Genomic DNA, 19837 nt, shown 5'->3' on the forward strand with positions numbered 1-19837 from the left:
GGTTTATTCATTATCTGTAACCCTTATCCTGTTCAGGGTCGCGGTCCAGAGCCTACCTGGAATCTGGAATCATTGGGCGCAAGGCGGGAATAAACCCTGAGCAACACACACACACCCCTAAGGACACTTTTGAGTCGCCAATCCACCTACCTTGGACTGTGGGAGGAAACCGGAGCACCCGGAGGAAACCCACGCGGACACGGGGAGAACACACCACACTCCTCACAGAGAGTCACCCGGAGCGGGAATCGAACCCACAACCTCCAGGTCCCTGGAGCTGTGTGACTGCGACACTAACCTGCTGAGCCACCATGCCGCGCGCGGTGATGGCTCCAGTGAAAAGTTCCACTCAGCAGATGCAGTGTTTTTCCTCAGGGTGCCAGCGTGGTGCTGCAGGAAGTTTCACTGCCACAGTGCTCCAGGTTCCTGTGTTCACTCCTCAACTACCGACTTTTCCACCACCGAGCAACAGGTCTGTCTTTAAAGGAGTTTGATGTGCTCTCCCTGATCCTGCCAAGTTGTCCACTAGGTGGCAGCAAAACCCCTCATTTCGGTCTCAGTTTTTCCTGTAATGTTATGGATTCAGGTTGTTCTGTAAATGTGTAAACAAACAAGCAAACAAACAAACAACAACTATCCAATAGTATTCAATCTGCAAACTCTGGCACTGTTCTTATTTACGAGTAATTACTGTTCTTAACACCTTTAATGTGACCCCTTTCATATTTGTTAAGTTTATACACTCTACAAAGCTTTCTGAGTAATAGAATGAAGAAAAATATTGATTAAGATACATTTCAATATAAAAATAATCATAGAAATGAATGAATTTGAAAATTAGAGAAAAGTTATATTTATATCTGGACACAACACATCGGTGGAATGATTTATCCTCAGGCCATAAAAGATCAAGGATTTCTGAAAATAACCATTTATACCACGGAAAGTGCTTGCCAAAGACTTTTTGTAAAATGCATATTTATTGTTTTAATAAGTTTTCTGGCCTATTTATCATTTCTTTACATTTTTTGCCTGTTACATAACTTTCTGTTTAGACATCTCTGAGGCTGTGGAAATTCCTATACGTGTGTAGACTCAGTGTCTATTCTCAAAGCTTCTTAATCGGATTTTCCCAAAAGGAATGACCCACGTATTAGGAGCAGTCTATTTGTGGAAAGTGAAAGTGAGTGATGCGTTTTGTATAAAAATGAGAGAGGGTCATTTGCACCACCCTCTTCGGTGCACTTTGTTTTGTTCTTCACTCGTCAGCCTTCACCATGAGAACCACCACTTTCACACTGCTGTTTCTAGTCATTTTTATGATGACTACAACTCTGTGTGCAGGTAAGATGATATGTGACTTTAGCAATGTTATAAATCTTATTATTTGTTATCTTTTCCCATTGGAAAAAAACAAAAATGAATATTTTTTTAGGACTTTCTTAACTGGACCTTGTGCTTTATTTAAACAAAGTTATTTATTCATGAACGTACTTATTAACTCACTCCTTTTTGGCCTCTCCTACAGGGCGCATTGGAGGACAATCAGAGCGCTGTTTGTGCGGAGGAAAGCTCCAGAAACGGGTGAAGTTTCAAAATGTTAAGGAGATTAACTCTTTCTCCCCAAGTGCCTTGTGTCCCAGGACTGAGCTCTTGTGAGTACACACTTTTTTTAAAACTACAATAATGCGCCCAAACCCTTTTCCCAAAACCCTTGTTATAAGAATAAGGATTAATTAAAGGTTAAAAATAATAATAATAATGAAACAGATGCATACACAATGATCATCATATTCACACATTCCTTCGTTTAGGACCTGTGGGAATTTAGGTTCACATGAGCCCCAGTGCCAGGTTCACAGCAGACGTGACTTTTATTCAGAACAACAGAAACATAGGGATTTCAGCCACTCACACGTTGTGTCTGTCTCTTTCTCCTCTATCACCTCGTCTGGTTCTCTGTACCTGGAAGCACACTTCTGCACATTTGACAATAGGAGAGTGATAACAGATAATGAGCCTGACAGAGTGAGAGGAGTTATGTGGCCTCAGCCCCCTCTCTGTCAGTGCTGTCTCCTGGGTCAAGGTTTCCTGTATTTTCCCAAGTTTACTTTGTCACTAGGGCTGTGGGGGCCCATCTGACAGCTGACAGAGGTGACTATAGGTCTTGTTTTTCCCAGGAATATCCTCTCACACACCATGCCAGTCCTGTACTTGAAGTCCCCCTACAACATCCTAAAAATGATGGGATGTGTTCCCACTTTGGTAGAGACACCACTCCATCCGGCCTCTGGGGGCACTATTAGTATTAAAATAACACAGTGCTGGTGTTAGTTTTTTTACGTTCATGTTGTTAATGTAACACTAATAGAGTTGGTTTAACACGGGTTAATTTGCTGAATTAGAAATATTCAAGAAGTCAGAAAAATGTCAGCTGTGTGCACCCAGTAAACAATTAGCCGTTGCTTCAACGTTGAAATAACGTAATGACTGCCGCTAATCAACGTTCTCTTAAGGTTGAAAATGAAAGTTGAAAAGACGTCCAAACACAGACATTGAAAAGACGACTATTAGACGTATTTTGGACGTCCATTGACGTTATTAATTGGTCCCGAAATAAATTACTTGTATAAAACGCATTTTGGACGTCCACTGACGTTATCGATTGGTCACCACTTAACTAACTTATTAAGATGGATTTTGGACGTCCATTGACGTTTAAAATATGTCCTTGACGGACAGACTACTTTTAGACCTATTTTGAACGTCCAGGGAACGTTCCTTGTTTACTGGGCAGTACCTGGCAGTTACAGACTGTGAATTGACATGAGAAAACCCAGTGTGTGTGTCATTTATCTTCTTTGCTACAAAGGATCACACTCAAGACAGGAAACAAAACATGCCTGGATCCAGATGGAAAACAAGGAAAGAAAATCCTCAAAGGGAAACTTGGGAAAAAGTGAGCATCTCCTACCACTTACATTTAAATTTCTAAAGTGGATAAATGTGGAGAGCTTGCTGAAACTATTGTTGACCTGTGTTTTTCCCTTCTACCTTCAGAGGAAAGATGTCCAAACGACAAGGAGGAAGGAAGCAGGCGAAGAACCAGCCGTGAGCCCACAGTGCGCATCCTAAGACTTCTGCAAACAGATCACTTTTTATAGTCCATATATGTTCTTAAACAATATAAACACAAAACGTATCGTATTGCTTTATATCTTTTTAAACATTGTTTGGATGCACTGAAATTGTGAGAAACTATAATGAGGATTATTACAATTTATCTCTTGTTTGTGACATTTACTTACTCCGATAAAAGAGAAAGAAAAACAATAAGCCACATGTTGAAAAGGAGGAAGGACAATAAAATAGTATTCAGTACAGGATTCATCAAAGAATATTACCAAACTACTAAGGGTTTAATCATGTGGATGGCAGTGTGGGTACCTTCTACATAATACCAAATAATTTATGGACAATACAGGTCTTTTGTTGTAAATGTCTCTGCACCACTTTGTAATTCACAACAGCAGCTGGTTTGCTTTCAGTTGCTGTTTTTTCACTGCTTCAATTTCTCTGCTGTAATCGCTAAACTATTACCTATGCTGCATTTATGATTACGCAATCACATGGGTTTAAACACAATGTGTAGAACACTGTATTCTGATTTGTGCCACAGGACGAAGCACAAAGCTTCACAAACCTCTTGGGCAAAGAAACATGAACTGGATATTAGTAATATTCTGTGGGCCCAAGGTTTTTACCTCCTACACCTATTTTAATTCCAGGTGTATAATTTAGAAGCTGATTTAATGCCTGTAACATTTGTGAAAAAGTGATACCTGTAGATGTTTTGAAAGCTTTCCAATGTATTAATAACATCCAGAAATATGTTCCAGTTTGGCTTTTAAATTCAAAAATGAAACATTGAAATTAGGCATTACATATCAGTAAATATACTACATAACTGGGATTAACCTTAAACAAGCGCAGTAAGAGTCTTTGCTCTGATATAATAGTGTAGTCATTTGAAAGCTAAAGGAATATACCCCACTGACGCATATCTAAATCAGACCACACCCAGTTTGGGAACCCACTGCCCTAAGGTCTGTGTGCCACTGATGTACAGACGGTATCTGCACAAACAGTATGATGTAATGTTTAAGGTTTGATTGTTGCTTTTCTGTATCAGCCGCTGCCTTCTCCTTTCAATGACAATCACCAAAGAAATGTGTCAATCATCAAAAAAAAATAAAATGATCCACTTTCATATTCTATATGTTTCAGCGTATAGATGGTCTACCTCTTGTTCTTTTTCCGCTGTTAAATGATACATGTGCATTTAATTTTCTAAAAAATAAATAAATATGTTTTGGAAATTATTAGACTTATTTATTTAAACCCAAAGGCTCTGATGTGTTTTCTAGTGGGATCTTTACATCATTTTGTCGTGAAGCTTCTGAAACATTTGGGTTTAAATTAAATGACCTCATTTACTTACTCATTGTCTTTTAAGGAATACTGTGGGAGAACTGTTGCTGAGTGAAATGCATGTCTCAATTTATTTTTTTTTTTTCAATTCAGCTTGGCTTTATTGGCATGACTGTTTCAGTAACAATGTTGCCAAATCACATAAACAAAATTACACTGAACATATATTTTTTATATATTTGAAAAAAAACAAATACTTAATTAACCGATTATTTAAGCAAATTATCATTAATTTGCTTAAATAATTACTATAAAAAATATTTTAAAATACAATGAATAGATAAAGTCTTTCTCTCTCTGTCTCTCTCGCACACACACACACACACACACACACACACACACAAAGACCTTCTGAGCCGAAGAATATTCACATTGTCATGAACGGCTCTCTGGGCTACTGATAAACACATGCACAAACTACCTCAGTGCTGAGCCTGGGGAGTGCGCATAAATGAATAAAATGATGTTGACTATTATTATAATAATATAGCACCTTTTTACACCCAAGGACGCTTTACAATTCACACTGCTCAGAACATTCAATCCACACACACTGGTGAGAAGCGGCAGCCAAACGCGCACAGTTCCCGACCAGGAACGACCGTCCACTGAATCGGGCACTAGGATTTCACCCAGGACAGAGTGCCAATCCATATCTGGGCACACACACATTCATTCACTCACATTAGAGAAGTCAATGTTTTTGGACTGTGGGAGGAAACCGGAGCCCCCGGAGGAAACCCACGCAGACACAGGGAGAACATGGGAACTCTAACCAGATGGGACTTGAACCCAAGATCCCAGTGCTGAGAGGCGAACGTGCTAACCACTAAGCCACCGTGCCGCCATGACTACACTGAGTCGTGCTATTACAATCATAAAATGTAACTTTGAAGGTACTCTAGCCATTATAACTACACAACAATCGATAGAAAGCACTTATTACCAGAATCAATGTCCAACGTGCTAATCTGGCTAAAGCTACCACTGGCCCTTTTTCTTCAGTAACCTTTAAAAACTTATTATAGCACTGTGCTCAACAAGCTTGGGTTCCACTGACACAAAACGTAACTCTGTCTATTATAAACAGCCAGAGCTAAACAGCTAAAGTTAGCAGCTGCAAACCCTGGCTCACTCATTAACGCTCAAAAACCTGATTAAAACACTTGTCAACAACATTTATCATTGACTAATACAAGAATAACATACTACAAAAGTTACTTCTCCAATTTGGGTCTTGATGCCTGTTTCAACTCACTATTGAGTAATGTCAGTCCAAAATTAACACTTGAACAGCTGCTCTCACTCTCTCTTTTTCACCTCCTAGCTGTCTCTGCCATCATGTCCGTACTGGGAAAACCAATCTTGGTTCTTTTTGTAGCGAGGCAAACACCTGTGTGCTATGTGCCATAAGGCGGTATGCAGTCCTTGCGAGAGATCTCTGCCATGTGATTCTGAAGTTGCATGGCCAGGTTTTTAGCTGAGAATCCCCTGGAGCAGTAAGAGAGGCTTTATTCTCCTTATTACAGGTCAGAGGAACATTACAATCCATTTAAAACTGTCATTTTTAGGTAAAAATACTACATAGAGTCTCTTTAGTGGTTTATCAAGTTCAGGGCCCAGTGTGTCTGCCCAGCAAATTCACCAGTGTTAAATGAACATTTTTAGTGTTAAATTAACAGTTAGTGCAATAAATTAAAACACTCTCAGTCTTAATTAAACACTAATAGTGTTAATTTACCACTGGAGAATTTGCTGTGTGGAGCCTATAAGGAATCATTTCATCACAGAACATCACGCATTCACTCAACCACTCACATCAGTGGATATTATTGTACAGTTAATTCACTTAACATCGTGTTGGCTTTGATTGTGTGAGAGGACCCAAGCACTTTGTGGAAACCCACACAGACACAGGGAGAACACACATCCTCACAAAACCTGAAGCTGTGTGACAGCATTACTAAATGTCAAACCTATGTGCTGGGTGGCACGATGGTGCAGCAGGTAGTGTCGCAATCACACAGCTCCAGGGACCTGGTTGACTGTCTGTGACTGTTTGTGAGGGGTGTGGTGTGTTTTCCCTGTGTCTGCGTGGGTTTCCTCCAAGTGACTGTCTGTGAGGAGTGTAGTGTGTTCTCCCTGTGTCTGTGTAGGTTTCCTCCAGGTGACTGTCTGTGAGGATTGTGGTGTGTTCTCCCTGTGTCTGCGTGGGTTTCCTCCAGGTGACTGTCTGTGAGGAGTGTGGTGTGTTCTCCCTGTGGCTGCGTGGGTTTCCTCCAGGTGACTGTCTGGGAGGATTGTGGTGTGTTCTCTCTGTGTCTGCATGGGTTTCCTCCGGGTGACTGTCTGTGAGGAGTGTGGTGTGTTCTCCCTGTGTCTGTGTGGGTTTCCTCCAGGTGACTGTCTTTGAGGAGTGTGGTGTGTTCTCCCTGTGTCTGCATGGGTTTCCTCCGGGTGACTGTCTGTGAGGAGTGTGATGTGTTCTCTCTGTGTCTGCATGGGTTTCCTCCGGGTGACTGTCTGTGAGGAGTGTGGTGTGTTCTCCCTGTGTCTGTGTGGGTTTCCTCCGGGTGACTGTCTTTGAGGAGTGTGGTGTGTTCTCCCTGTGTCTGCATGGGTTTCCTCCAGGTGACTGTCTGTGAGGAGTGTGGTGTGTTCTCTCTGTGTCTGCATGGGTTTCCTCCGGGTGACTGTCTGTGAGGAGTTTGGTGTGTTCTCCCTGTGTCCACGTGGGTTTCTTCCGGGTGACTGTCTGTGAGGAGTTTGGTGTGTTCTCCCTGTGTCTGCATGGGTTTCCTCCGGGTGACTGTCTGTGAGGAGTTTGGTGTGTTCTCCCTGTGCCTGTGTGGGTTTCTTCCAGGTGACTGTCTGTGAGGAGTGTGGTGTGTTCTTCCTGTGTCTGCGTGGGTTTCCTCTGTGTGACTGTCTGTGAGGAGTGTGGTGTGTTCTCCCTGTGGCTGCGTGGGTTTCCTCCGGGTGACTGTCTGTGAGGAGTGTGGTGTGTTCTCCCTGTGTCTCTGTGGGTTTCCTCCCACGGTCCAAAAACACATGTTGGTTGGTGGATTGGATACTCAAAAGCATCCGTAGGTGTGAGTGTGTGCGGGAATGTATGAGTGTGTGTGTTGCCCTCTGAAGGACTGGCGCCCTCTCCAGGGTGTATTCCTGCCATGCGCCCAATGATTCCAGAAAGGCTCTGGGTCCACCGTGACTCTGAACTGGATAAGGGTTACAGATAATGAATGAATGAATGACCCTATGTGCTGCCAATAAACAATTAGTAAAAAGTAATAAGTAAACAAAGCAGGAATATATTATGTTTATGTGCAATTACTGGTCATTGTAAATGTGCAGTGAAATGAGTTTTCTGCATTTAACCCATCACACACACAGAGCTGGGGGCAGGTGCTTTGCTCAAGGGCACTTTATGAATGGATTGATGGAGGAGGACAGTTCTTTCACTCCCACCACCCCCAGTTTTCCTGCCAGTCCTGGGAATCAAACCAGCAACCTTCCGGTCCAAAACCCATTCGGACCATTAAACCATAAAAAAACAAAAAAACAATTGGTGTATTTCCAAATATCTAAATAAGAAAAATAAATATAAACCTCCCAGCTGGCGTGAGGTCTCAGGGGATTGCCCAGAAACGTCTAAAGGAAGTGAAGAGAGTCAAAGAAGTCTGGGATTGTAGACACTGCAACCCTGAAATGGATAAAGCACATAACCAGATGAGATATGAAGGAATTCCCCTGGTTAATGTTAATGTATTAATGTAAATAAATGGATGAATAATAAAATTTTGTGTATTTATTTTTTTTCTGGAGCATACATATATAAATAGCAAAGCCTAAAATATTCAGACATTAAAAGTCGAGTGTTTACCTTCTGAGCATGAGGAACTTGACCTTATGATGTGTCTCATATGACCTCTTGATAACATTGCATTTTGTGCATTAAGTTGGCATTCATTCAGGGGGAAAAACACTTAGAGGAACCACATCATGCAGCAGCTTTCATTATAACTATGTCTCATCACCAGATGCACTAAAAAAAGCAGGGTTTAAGCTTTAGATCCTCATCCTTGTAACTTAATGGCAAACTGTGTCAGCTGACACACTCTGTCTGTGTTTGCGTATCACTCATGCATGTGTCTTTCCAGATCTATGAGACCAGCCCTTTCAATCCTTTTACTTGAAGAGAACTGAACTAAAATGATACAATTCAATAAAATACTAATATAAATGTGGTAAAAAAAAAATAAATAAATAAAAAAAAAGTGAGATTGCATTGTATATTTTTTTAAAAGTGAACATAAAGTTTGCAGTGGATTCAAATTCAACTGAAACTTATTCTATCTAAAATTATTACCCAAGGAGTCTTATGATTCTGAAATCACTTTTTTCCCCCCAGCGTTTTTATAGCTGCATTTCTGCATTTTCCATTTGTTTTCATTTACACAATGTCAGTGATATCCATCCTCACCACTAGGAGGGGTTCTACAAGCTCCGCTGTTAAACTTTGTGTGATACAGTACATTAATGATGCAAAGTCAATAAGCAGACGATAGTAAATGCTGGATGAATACACACACACACCCCACTCTAACTCATCTCGAAGGAACTGGTGGTCCATCACTCCAGAGAACGCTGCTCCTTTAAGCCCATGCTTTACACTGGGCACCTGCTCCATAGCATTTAATTCACATAGCAATGCTACACTGTCTGAAAAACCGTCTCTGTGCTGGTACCCTCAAGAGTATATATATATTTATTTATATATATCATATATATATGTATATTCAGTTACTTTAGGGAACATAATTGTACCTTATTTTATTATAATTGTATAATTGTAGATTTTAAAATTGTGTTGATTACATACACCTCATTGCATCTTCAGGACACATAGTATGTTCTTTTATTTAACACATCCCTGCAATGTAATCTTTTATATATATTTTAAAGAGCACAACTGGACTTTAAAATGAATGTTGGACCTTTAAAGGTACATTTACACTCTGTATACCTTTGGTGACAATAATGTATCTCCAGCGTGTCTTTATTAGCTGTGTTGGTGTATCCAGGCAATGGATGGAACGGAATGATGGTCATGTTTATATCTGTGATAGATAAGTCTGTGTTTATAACAGATATGAGATGTCAGAAACTTTGTGGAAAACACCTTGCAGTCTGCCTTTAATAAACCTAGAAGATTTCTGATCATCAGTAGCAGGAGCATTTTGTAAAATCCAGCCTAGACAATACCCCAGGCTTCATTTTGTCACAGTGATCTAATGTTACCTTGGAGCTGAGCTGAGTATAAATAAAACGGTTTTCCGAGAAACGATAACAGTTGGCACGAGAGGAAGTTGTATAGCCCACCATCAGTGGCTTCCTGCCAAACACTAAGTAGCTATACAGGCATGCAGCGGTAAGCCCCATTGGTTTACCAGTAAGTCTCACCAGTATAATTTAACATCACATTCTTAGGCCTTTTATCTACACATTGTATTCTTTTTGTCTTTTTTTATTTCCCTTTACTCAGTAACAGCTTCAAAGACATCTCCACCAACATTGAGACTCATAATATTGATTTGTCTTCTCAAAGTGAAGAGATGGACACAGGCAACTGTACCTTTTTCAAACCTGAAGATAAAGAGGAGCTGGGTCCTCTCCTATTTCTCAAAGATGAAAGTTCGGAGCTATTTCTAATTTAATTTGGATCTCCAGCTTTGGAAACTAATAGCTTCTACACTGCATATATAAAGTATATACTAATATTTCTAATATTATATTGTTATATTTGTCATTATGAGATTCTGATTAATAATATTATTTAGTTATTCAAATATAACTCAGCTATTAAATCGGTTTCTATTTACTTGTTTGATGTTATGTAGAGAAAGTGTCATACTGAATAAGTCTAAATGATGGTTATAAGCACTGCAAAAACACACTGAATCCAAACGCCTAGAAATAGGCTCAAGGATCTTATAATATTCCTACGACAACCTCATACAGTGTAATATTGCACACGGAAAGATTTAGAAATACACTCCATTATTCATTTCTATTTTCATTTTTAATGAAATATACATCTCAGTTAATTAGGTCTTAAATATTACTCAATCAGCACAATGTAGTGATGTGCAGCACATGCTAATTATCTCTCTTCTTTATGTTTAAAATAGATTTCATGGGGAATATTTGTGGTCGGAGAGATTAGTTTCAGCTGCCTTTGTTCCTCCGAGGAAAAGCAGAGAATTAAACTCCTACACGCATTGACCCACTGCGCTGGATTAAAGACTTCTTCTTTCTTTAAAACGCTACAATTTCAACGAATTCTCAAGCAAATGGCCTTTAATGCTGTGGTGAGCTCAGAGAGATACTATTTTAAGGACATCTGCAGAAAATGACTTAGCACATGTAAGTCTTTAAAGAGTTTATCAAAAGAATTCAAGAGTCAAGAGAGTTTTATTGTCAATTCTGCATATGTGCAGGACGTACAAAGGAGTGAAATTACGTTACTCTCCTCTCCAAGATGCAGTAACATTTAACAAAAATATACTAAATTCAACTAAACTAAGTATATAAATATATGAAAGTGTATAAACAGAAGACAAGTGCAGGACACACGATACCAGCAGCTCACTGATAGACATACATGAGACAATGGGACACTGACTGGAGGTAGGATAATGGATGTACAAAGAAAATATGGAATGGAAACGTTTAGTTTTATTTTAACGCTCTTTTTGGGTCCTTGTCTTCAAACAGCAGTCACTACATATATGTATTGCACAGTGTTTACTGTGTTACAGGTGATATAGTTTACCATGTTAAAAAAATAAATGTCCTTACAAGAACACTAGGTACGTTTCGTTATTTTTACTCCTGGGCTCCCCCTGCAGTTGCAGAATGTAATTGACTTATACAACACTTTTTTTTTGAAGCTGTAATTTTAACGTAAAAAATACTACCTTTTCCTTTACGCAAACCTCCTGATGCTGCATCTCTGTATAATAGTATCTTCCAAATCAATAAATATAACACTGCTATGTAACACTAACAGATACATTTATTGCTCAGTTTCACACAGGAAAACTATGGTGCAAAATTGCTTCATTTTCCTCTCATTAGTTTCCATTACAAACAGCAACAAAGTGTATAAAAAGTGCTGTTTCATACCAATGATGTCACCAACATTTCAGCACCTAAACAAACATGACCCGAGAGCCCCAGCTTTTGTGAAAATGTGGGAAATTCCAAGACAGAAGTGGAAGTGTGACATCATAAGTAAAGTGAAAGTCATTTAACACTTAAGGAGAGTGAAGCACAACCCTGAGCATTTAAAAGGGCTTCATTCTCGAGGATCCATGAGCATTCACACTAGCACCTTCAAGATCATCACCAAGAAAATCACCAAGGAAAATATGAAGTGTACAGCAGCTGTTGTGATTCTTGCTTGTCTGGTTATCGTCCATGTACAAGGTATGTGTTTTTCTCTCATATTCAGACCTTAGCCATTTTGACTGGACATCTTTTATATCTTTTATTCTGTTTAGAGCATTAAACATTGGAAAAGTAATGCAGCAATTTTTGTTCTTTTAATCTATTCACAGGACAAGCCAGGCCCAGTGTAATGAGGTGCTTATGTCAAGGTGCTGGTGTGAAAATGCTTAATCACAAACGTGTTGAGAAGATTGAAGTTTATCCTCCAGGTCCCTCTTGTGGAAATATGGAAATTATGTAAGTCCTTTATCAACCAAATCATAATCTATAATGCCTCAAGATTACATTCCTTTCAGCCATCTGATGTGTTTGTTTTTGTTTGCTCTATTTTAGTGTCTATTTGAAGAATGGTGCTGGGGTAAAATGCCTCAATTCAGCTTCAAAATTTGCCCAGAACATCATCAGGAAATTCATGGAAAAGAGGTGAGACTGTCAGTTTAAATACTGAATATTGATAGTTGTGTATAAACAAAGCTGATAATCAATTAAAAAAAATACAAAAACAGAAAGAAAAACTGAAAACTACTTGTATGTTTTTCTTTTTTATGCGAGATTAAATGAAAAACCAGCATAAATATATTGTTTTAAATAAAATGTTTGTTTTTTAGGAATGCTAACCAGGCCAAGTCCCCGTGAAGATGTGGAAGAGGAGACCCTTAGCATCTTCCATTTCAAAAAAGTGCCCAGCTACTTGAACTGGATATACCTCCGTGTGCTGCATGAAACTGTAAACATTCCTGTGTTTCATTCATTCATTCATTCTGTAACCCTTATCCAGTTCAGGGTCGCAGTGGGTCCAGAGCCTACCTCGAATCATTGGGCGCAAGGCGGGAATACACCCTGGAGGGGGCCACTCCTGTGTTTATTATTATTTATTTATGAAAGAACATGTTTGTCCTAATTCTGTGTGTTTTATGTATAATGTATAGAACATTTTGAACATATTGTTCAATATTTATATATTTTATTTATGGTTTTCATGTTTTAATTATAAGTTAATAAAGATATAAAATGCCTACAAGTCCAGAAATCTTTTTTTTTTTTTTTTATGAAAAAGCATTCTCAGTTATCAGGATTAATCCACTGTCTATTAATAATTACAGTTATGCAGTAATTTGACTTTTCAAATAATATTAGATAAAAGAACAAATATCAGAAACCCAAACCACCAACGAAAACTATAACCCAAAACCACCTAGAGAAACCCAAACCTAAGCTATAACCCAAACCACCAATGAAAACTATAACCTAAACCACCTAGAGAAACCTATAACCATCTCTGTGTTTTCTAAATGTCCCACATTTATCGTTCATTTCAAAATCATCTGTAAAATACTGCAATGTATTGTTTTGAATACATCATTTAGATATAAGAAATGAGAGCTGAAACAACATCATTCATCAGACCCCAATGCATTTGGTGGCACTCATATGGTTAAGATGGGCATTGGCCAAATATGTTTTGATAAATGGGCTGCTAGTGGGACCCAGTGGTGTTTTCTACAAAGGATAAATGGTGGCAGCCCAGTAGCACTCAATGTATGAGGCTCAATGGTCCATAGCATGTTGTAATGATTTAGAGAGTTTGTATTTTGTGTGGGCTGTTCAGTTTGGGCATTCACATGGCATTCAAAGGGCATTCATATGTGGGGCCCACATATAACCCATGGACAATTCTTGTTGGTACTGAGCTGGACTGACCATGTGTGCCCCACAAAATCAAATGCACACAGTGTTACTGTGCAGTGTATATATCATTCACACACAGTTGGTAACATTTTCACTTAAAAAGCATAAAATAATGTACTGAAGTAGTTGTACATGAGCCTAAGGCAGTCCAGGCTTTGTCTGATCAGTGAGTGGGCTGTTAAGACAGATCTTGTCAGAAGAATAGACTGATCACCCCAGGTCCCGGAAGTCAAGTAATATCAGTAAATCAGATTTTTACTTAAATAACCTTTAGGTGCATAGTAGTGTATGCCATTTACTGTTTGGTTTTACTGTAAACTACAAAAATGGAATAAACTTTAATTAACTCAAACAATCACTCACAATTTTACTTTTTAAAAATGCAATGAAATATAGTGCTTCTTGTGTATTTTATATATAAAAAAATATTGCATTAAAACATCTTCCTGGTTTCAAGGGACCTGAAAGTGAGGTAAAATATAAAACAAATAGATATATTCATTCATTATCTGTAAGCGCTTAACCAGTTCAGGGTCACAGTGGGTTCAGAGAGTACCTGGAATCATTGGGCACAAGGCAGGCACATACTTTTCGCAGGGTGACACACACTCTCACATTTACTCTTGAGTCACCAATCCCCTTACCAACGTGTGTTTTTAGACTGTGAGAGGAAACCAGAGCAAACCCACGGAGACACGGGGAGAACACACCACACTCCTCACAGACAGTCACCCGGAGCGGGACTCGAACCCACAACATCCAGGTCCCTGGAGCTGTGTGACTGCGATGCCTACCTGCTGCACCACTGTGCGGAACACAAGTACACATAGTTACGCGTAAACATTGAGGGCACAGAATATACAAATGTAACTCTTTAAATCTGATCAGAAAAAATATACTCAACACTCAAACACCTATAAACCTATAAACAAACTCATACAGCTCCTACTTCCCAGAAAACCATGCTTTCCCAAAAACAGTTAACTGAAGGAACTTTGTATTTATAAAAGTATTATGTCATTTCCAAGTCAACTACAGAAACATGCATTGTATATTTTTGTGCTTGTGATTCAGAACTAATTATTCAACACCAGCACCTAACTTCAGTATGGTTCTCACAGCCCAATACAATTATATCCTCACAACAATGTAACAATATCTAGTGTGAAACTATCCTAGAAGAGTGGAAGCTGTCACTGCAGCAAGGGAAGACAACCTTCTTGTCATAGCCTTTATTTCATACAAAATGTTGGATGAATTGGTGTAAAAAAACTTTTGAACACAGGAAGTGTATCCCACCGCATGCTTACAATAACTCAACAAAGTAAAAAGCAATGTATGTCTTTTAATGAGGAATGGAAATCTAAAATAAAAAAAATCTGCATTAGATTTCAACATTAATTCAAGAGGGATCTCCAGGTGGAAACAGGAATGGATAAGAACCTTTACAGTTTCGGTTTTAGTTTTCTACAGATCAGACACATGCCCATAATCTCCTCTAAATAAACACAGAGCTGCCTCAAACACTTCTCTTTTCTCTGAAAATCCTCAGTTGCAGAGAACTCACCAAACTTTTTGCTTTTACTCTGGAAAACAATATTTATATTAATGGAAGTAAACACAGGCTCTTATCCATAATAATGTGCCATGTAAATTGTATTAATGACTGTAACTGGTTTGTATATATATTAACAATCACTTCAGGGGTCGGGTCAGGACAACAATTATATATGTTCAGGTGAGTTGAGATAATGAAGATATTATTCAGGTCCAGGATTTATCTTGAAATTCTCTTTAATTTGACTTGTCCATTAATATTAATCAGGTACAGGTCTCCACATGTAAATAGAAGTGAGTGTGGTATTCTATACAGAGATAATAAACAAATACAATTAGAAATACTGATCTACAAATCTCCTTATTACAAATACAACATAAAATGTCTATAATAAATAAACATCATTAAATGCTTGTCACGAGGCTAAGACCGAATCATAACGTACTGCGTCACATACAGGTTTACATATATCAATTAGGTAAAGCTAGTAGCTAGCAGCTACTTTCCCCAAATTACTTAAAACACTCGACAAAACCCAGTGAAAATATATATATCTCGGTCCTATACAACCTCGGTCTTTAACAACAAAAGATAAAGCAAAAATAATGTCACTCACGTTCAATGGACGCACACTACCAACGAGAACGACCAAATGAAGACCGTTTCATGCCTCTCTGAACCACGTTTTTTGCATACATTTGTTAGTTATACATTGTTGCATTTGGGTAGCCACCTAGTGGCGGAAAAAATAACTACATACAAAACTTAACTACATGCATACTAAACTTGAAGCATGAGAACATGTAAATTAATAGTCTTTTGTACAGCCGCCCCCAAATTTGGTGGGCAAATTTGACCACTAGTTGACTGTATTATCTTGAGGTAAGGCTGACAGTTTGATGAGCCGAACAACTGGGCGTGTGTAGGTCTGGTTCTTTACTTGAACCACAGCTGTTCTCACACGTCCATCTGATCCAGGTATGACGCTCTTCACTGTTCCTACTTGCCAGAGGGCTCTTGGTGCTTGATGATCAACAATGAGCACTACAGTGCCTACAGCGATATTATCTTTCTCAGTCTGCCATTTCTGTCGGATCTGTAAGCTGGGTAGAAAATAGTGGATGTAGTGCTTCCAGAAGTGATCCGCTAATACTTGAGAATGACGCCACCTTTTTTGACTTAACAGCTCAGAATCGGGATAGACCACTTGTGGAAGGGAGGAGTCTGGCCGCCCCATCAACAAGCAGTTGGGTGTGACTGGGTCTGGGTCAGCAAGGTCAGAAGAAATGTATCCCAGAGGCCTAGAGTTGAGTATTCCCTCTACTTCGATAAGGACTGTCCTTAATACCTCTTCTGGCACTGTCTGAGCTCCTAAAGTGGTGCGGAGGGCATTCTTAACAGATCTCACCTCTCGCTCCCATGACCCACCAAAATGGGGAGCATTGGGGGGATTAAACCGAAAGTGAATCTGTTGAGAAGCAAGTTGGGTTTTAACTGCAGGTTCAATTGCATTAAAGGCTTCTTGTAGCTCCCTGCTTCCTCCTTTGAAATTAGTGCCCTGGTCTGAGAGGATCTCATAGGGTTTTCCTCTGCGAGCTATGAAACGTCTGAGTGACATAAGAAAGGAGTCTGTATCCATGTTTGGTAACAGATCAAGATGGATAGCTCTAGTTGTAAGGCACTTATATAAAATGCCCCATCTCTTTTCAGTGCGTCTTCCTATCTTTACAAACATAGGGCCAAAACAGTCAACTCCTGTTGAATAGAAAGCGGGTCGGAAAAGACGTAAACTGGACGGAGGTAAATCTGCCATTCTTGGGACTTGTGGGCTGCCTCTCCATTTTCTGCAATCAATACAGTTACGCTGGTGATTCTTGACTGCCTCTCTGCCTCTTAATAGCCAGTATTTTCTGCGCAGCTCTGCAAAAACACGCTCTGCTCCAGGATGGTGCAGCTGATTGTCATAATGCTGAATCAGTAACTTGGAGACTGGGTGAGAGGAGGAAAGGAGAATGGGATGCAGCACAGCTGGACTTAAGCTGTCGCATCTGCGGAGCCTACCTCCAACCCGGATTAAACCTGACGTCTGATCATATTCAGGGGTTAGCGTAATCAATCTACTGGTCGACGGGAGCGCCTTACCGGCTTTGAGTAATGTCACCTCTTCAGGGAAGCTCTCAATCTGTGCATGTCTGAGGAGTGCCAACTCAGTGTTGTGATAGTCATCAGCAGTGGGAGAGGTGTCACAGGGAGCCCCTTGTCGCGCTCGCATAGTAACTTCTAGTAGCTCTTTGAAGGTATTAAACTGCTGTACTTCAGGAATAGCTGGATCTGTTGCACTAGTTGTCAAGCCACAAAAGACGGTACTCCTTAGCTCCTCTGTTTCTTCTGTGACTTGGGCAGATGGTGTCTCAGGCCAATGGTCAGATGAATGCAGCAGAAAAGAAGGTCCATTGCTCCAGCGACTCACTCCACTGAGCTGAGATAGTGTCTTCCCTCTCGTGATATCGTCTGCTGGGTTAGAGGCTGAGTCAACGTAGTGCCAAGCTCTGGTGTCTGATAACTCTTGTATCTCTGAGACTCTTGTGCCTACAAACACTTTAAATCTGCAAGATTCGGATTGGATCCAATTAAGTACTGTAGTAGAATCTGTCCAATATACTACCTCTCGGATCTGGATGGTGAGTTCTTTGAGCAACACTGAAGCTAACTGTGCTCCGGTTAAAGCGCCACACAACTCTAGTCTAGGAATGGATAGTTGCTTCCTTGGCGCAACTCTGGATCTGGCCGCTAAGAATGCCACTTGAACTTGTCAGTTACCACCGTCAGTGCGCAAATACGCCACAGATCCGTAAGCGCGTTCAGAAGCGTCACAGAACACATGAATAGTTTGAGTGGTGGTACTACAGTATGTGTTGTGGTCAGTATAGCACCTGGGCAATGTGATCTGGGACAATTGAGGAAGTTCTTCTTCCCAAGATTTCCAAGCTTGAATCAGATCTTCAGGGAGATTGGGATCATCCCAACCTCTCTTCTTGTCCCAGAGTCGCTGTACAATGATCTTGGCTCTGGTTGTGTATGGAATAATATATCCCAGAGGATCGTATTGTTGAGCAAGAAGGCGGTAGATGTTGCGCATAGTCAGTTTGAGGCATTCACTGTGGTGCTGCTTATAACGAATTGTGTCTGACTTACACTGCCATAATAGTCCGAGTGTGCACTCTTGAGGATCAACCTTCTGTTGTGTGAACCAGAGTGTGCTGCTCTCTGACCTCGAGCTTTTGGGCAGATTTTCAATGACAGCAGGGACATTGGTGGCCCATTCTCTGAGCTCAAATCCACCTTCAAGGAATAATGTCTGCAATCGACTCACCAGCTGCTTGGCTTGATCTTCTGAATGGAGGCTCTGCAAACAATTATCAACGTAGAAGCAACGTTCTACTGACAAGCGAGCATCCTCTTCTTGAGCAGTGTGCCTCTGGACATGAGTCTGTAGTGCAAAGGTAGCACAACATGGACTGCATGTTGTGCCGAATGGAAGCACTTGCCACTCGTAGATGGTAGGATCCTGGTCTACATTAACATCTCGCCACAGAAAGCGAAGGAAGGGTTTGTCCTCATCCAGCAGGCGGACCTGATGAAACATTCCCCTCACGTCGCTGCTGATGGCTACAGGGTATTCTCGGAACCTAAGTAGGACTCCCAAAAGGCTGGCTCCTAGCGTGGGTCCAGGAAGGAGGTGATCATTGAGACTCTGCCCATTGAAATTAAAGGAGCAATTAAAGACTATTCGGTACTTCCCATTGTGTTGAACAAGGTGATGTGGAATGAACCAGGAATAATTGCTCTCTTTGGCTCTGGATGATGATATGGCTTGGACGTAACCAGCGTCAATAAGCTTGTGGATTTCTTTGGAATAGATAGCAGCTTTCTCTGGGTCTCTAACTAGCCTTCTCTCCATCCCACGCAGCTGCGACAGAACTGCTTCTTCAGATGCATGGAGAGGGGGAAGGTTCTGTTTCCATAACAATGGAGTTCTATACCTGTTCACACCATTCACCATTACTCTGGTGGTCTTTTCCTCTAATATGCGGACTGCCTCGGCATCCTGTCTCGATCTAGTGATCAACCGCTCACTCCTGTAAGGCAGCGTATCTAGCTGCCACAACCTTTCCACATGACTTAGGAGCTCAGCTTCTGGGGACCGGCAGGTAGTGAAGAGACACTGCTGTGTGGACAGCTGGTGGCGTAATAGACTTGTAGGGCCTTGTAAAGTCCATCCTAGTCTAGTGTGAACAGCTGCAGGTCCACCGGGTGGACCAAGACGTACTGGTTCCACTGGAGTCACTAAATGTGGGTAATCTGACCCAATAAGCAGTAATGGTTGGGCCCCTTTAATGGCTGGCAGTGGAATGTCTCTGAGATGGCGGTACTTTTCCTGCAGAGCTTCGACTGGGTATGTATGACATGCTAGATTCAATTCTTTAGCTGTAAAGGCTTTGTTGATTTGATATGACTTGTTAGGTTGTGATACGGGAGCAACTGAGAAGGAAACAGTGGCTCCACTGATGGTACAGAGTTCTTGAC

At 40.4% G+C, this 19837-nt stretch overlaps 2 protein-coding genes across 2 annotated transcripts; both read left to right on the forward strand.

The window, feature by feature from the left end:
• Positions 1-1245: 1245 nt before the first annotated feature.
• LOC136677293 (C-X-C motif chemokine 9-like) lies at positions 1246-4334 on the forward strand. The gene is made up of 4 exons (XM_066654788.1): positions 1246-1344; positions 1529-1655; positions 2873-2959; positions 3061-4334. Exons 1-4 carry the CDS (start codon positions 1278-1280, stop codon positions 3113-3115), a joined length of 336 nt encoding a protein of 111 aa, XP_066510885.1. The 5' UTR covers positions 1246-1277; the 3' UTR covers positions 3116-4334.
• A 7520-nt stretch (positions 4335-11854) lies between these two features.
• LOC136677284 (C-X-C motif chemokine 11-1-like) lies at positions 11855-12936 on the forward strand. Its single transcript, XM_066654778.1, has 4 exons — positions 11855-11982; positions 12114-12240; positions 12337-12426; positions 12612-12936. Exons 1-4 carry the CDS (start codon positions 11868-11870, stop codon positions 12637-12639), a joined length of 360 nt encoding a protein of 119 aa, XP_066510875.1. The 5' UTR covers positions 11855-11867; the 3' UTR covers positions 12640-12936.
• Positions 12937-19837: the final 6901 nt, after the last annotated feature.

This window comes from Hoplias malabaricus, chromosome X2, assembly GCF_029633855.1.
Source record: "Hoplias malabaricus isolate fHopMal1 chromosome X2, fHopMal1.hap1, whole genome shotgun sequence".
NCBI lineage: Eukaryota > Metazoa > Chordata > Actinopteri > Characiformes > Erythrinidae > Hoplias > Hoplias malabaricus.

What these genes read in the sequence shown, in the direction of transcription:
- LOC136677284 (XM_066654778.1), top strand. Translation starts at nt 11,868, where the DNA reads ATGAGCATTCACACTAGCACCTTCAAGATCATCACCAAGAAAATCACC. An exon ending in TGTGGAAATATGGAAATTAT is followed by an intron (nt 12,241 to 12,336) that starts GTAAGTCCTTTA and finishes GCTCTATTTTAG; the next exon opens with TGTCTATTTGAAGAATGGTG. An exon ending in AGGAAATTCATGGAAAAGAG is followed by an intron (nt 12,427 to 12,611) that starts GTGAGACTGTCA and finishes TTTGTTTTTTAG; the next exon opens with GAATGCTAACCAGGCCAAGT.
- LOC136677293 (XM_066654788.1), top strand. Translation starts at nt 1,278, where the DNA reads ATGAGAACCACCACTTTCACACTGCTGTTTCTAGTCATTTTTATGATG. An exon ending in GACTACAACTCTGTGTGCAG is followed by an intron (nt 1,345 to 1,528) that starts GTAAGATGATAT and finishes CCTCTCCTACAG; the next exon opens with GGCGCATTGGAGGACAATCA. An exon ending in TGTCCCAGGACTGAGCTCTT is followed by an intron (nt 1,656 to 2,872) that starts GTGAGTACACAC and finishes TTTGCTACAAAG; the next exon opens with GATCACACTCAAGACAGGAA.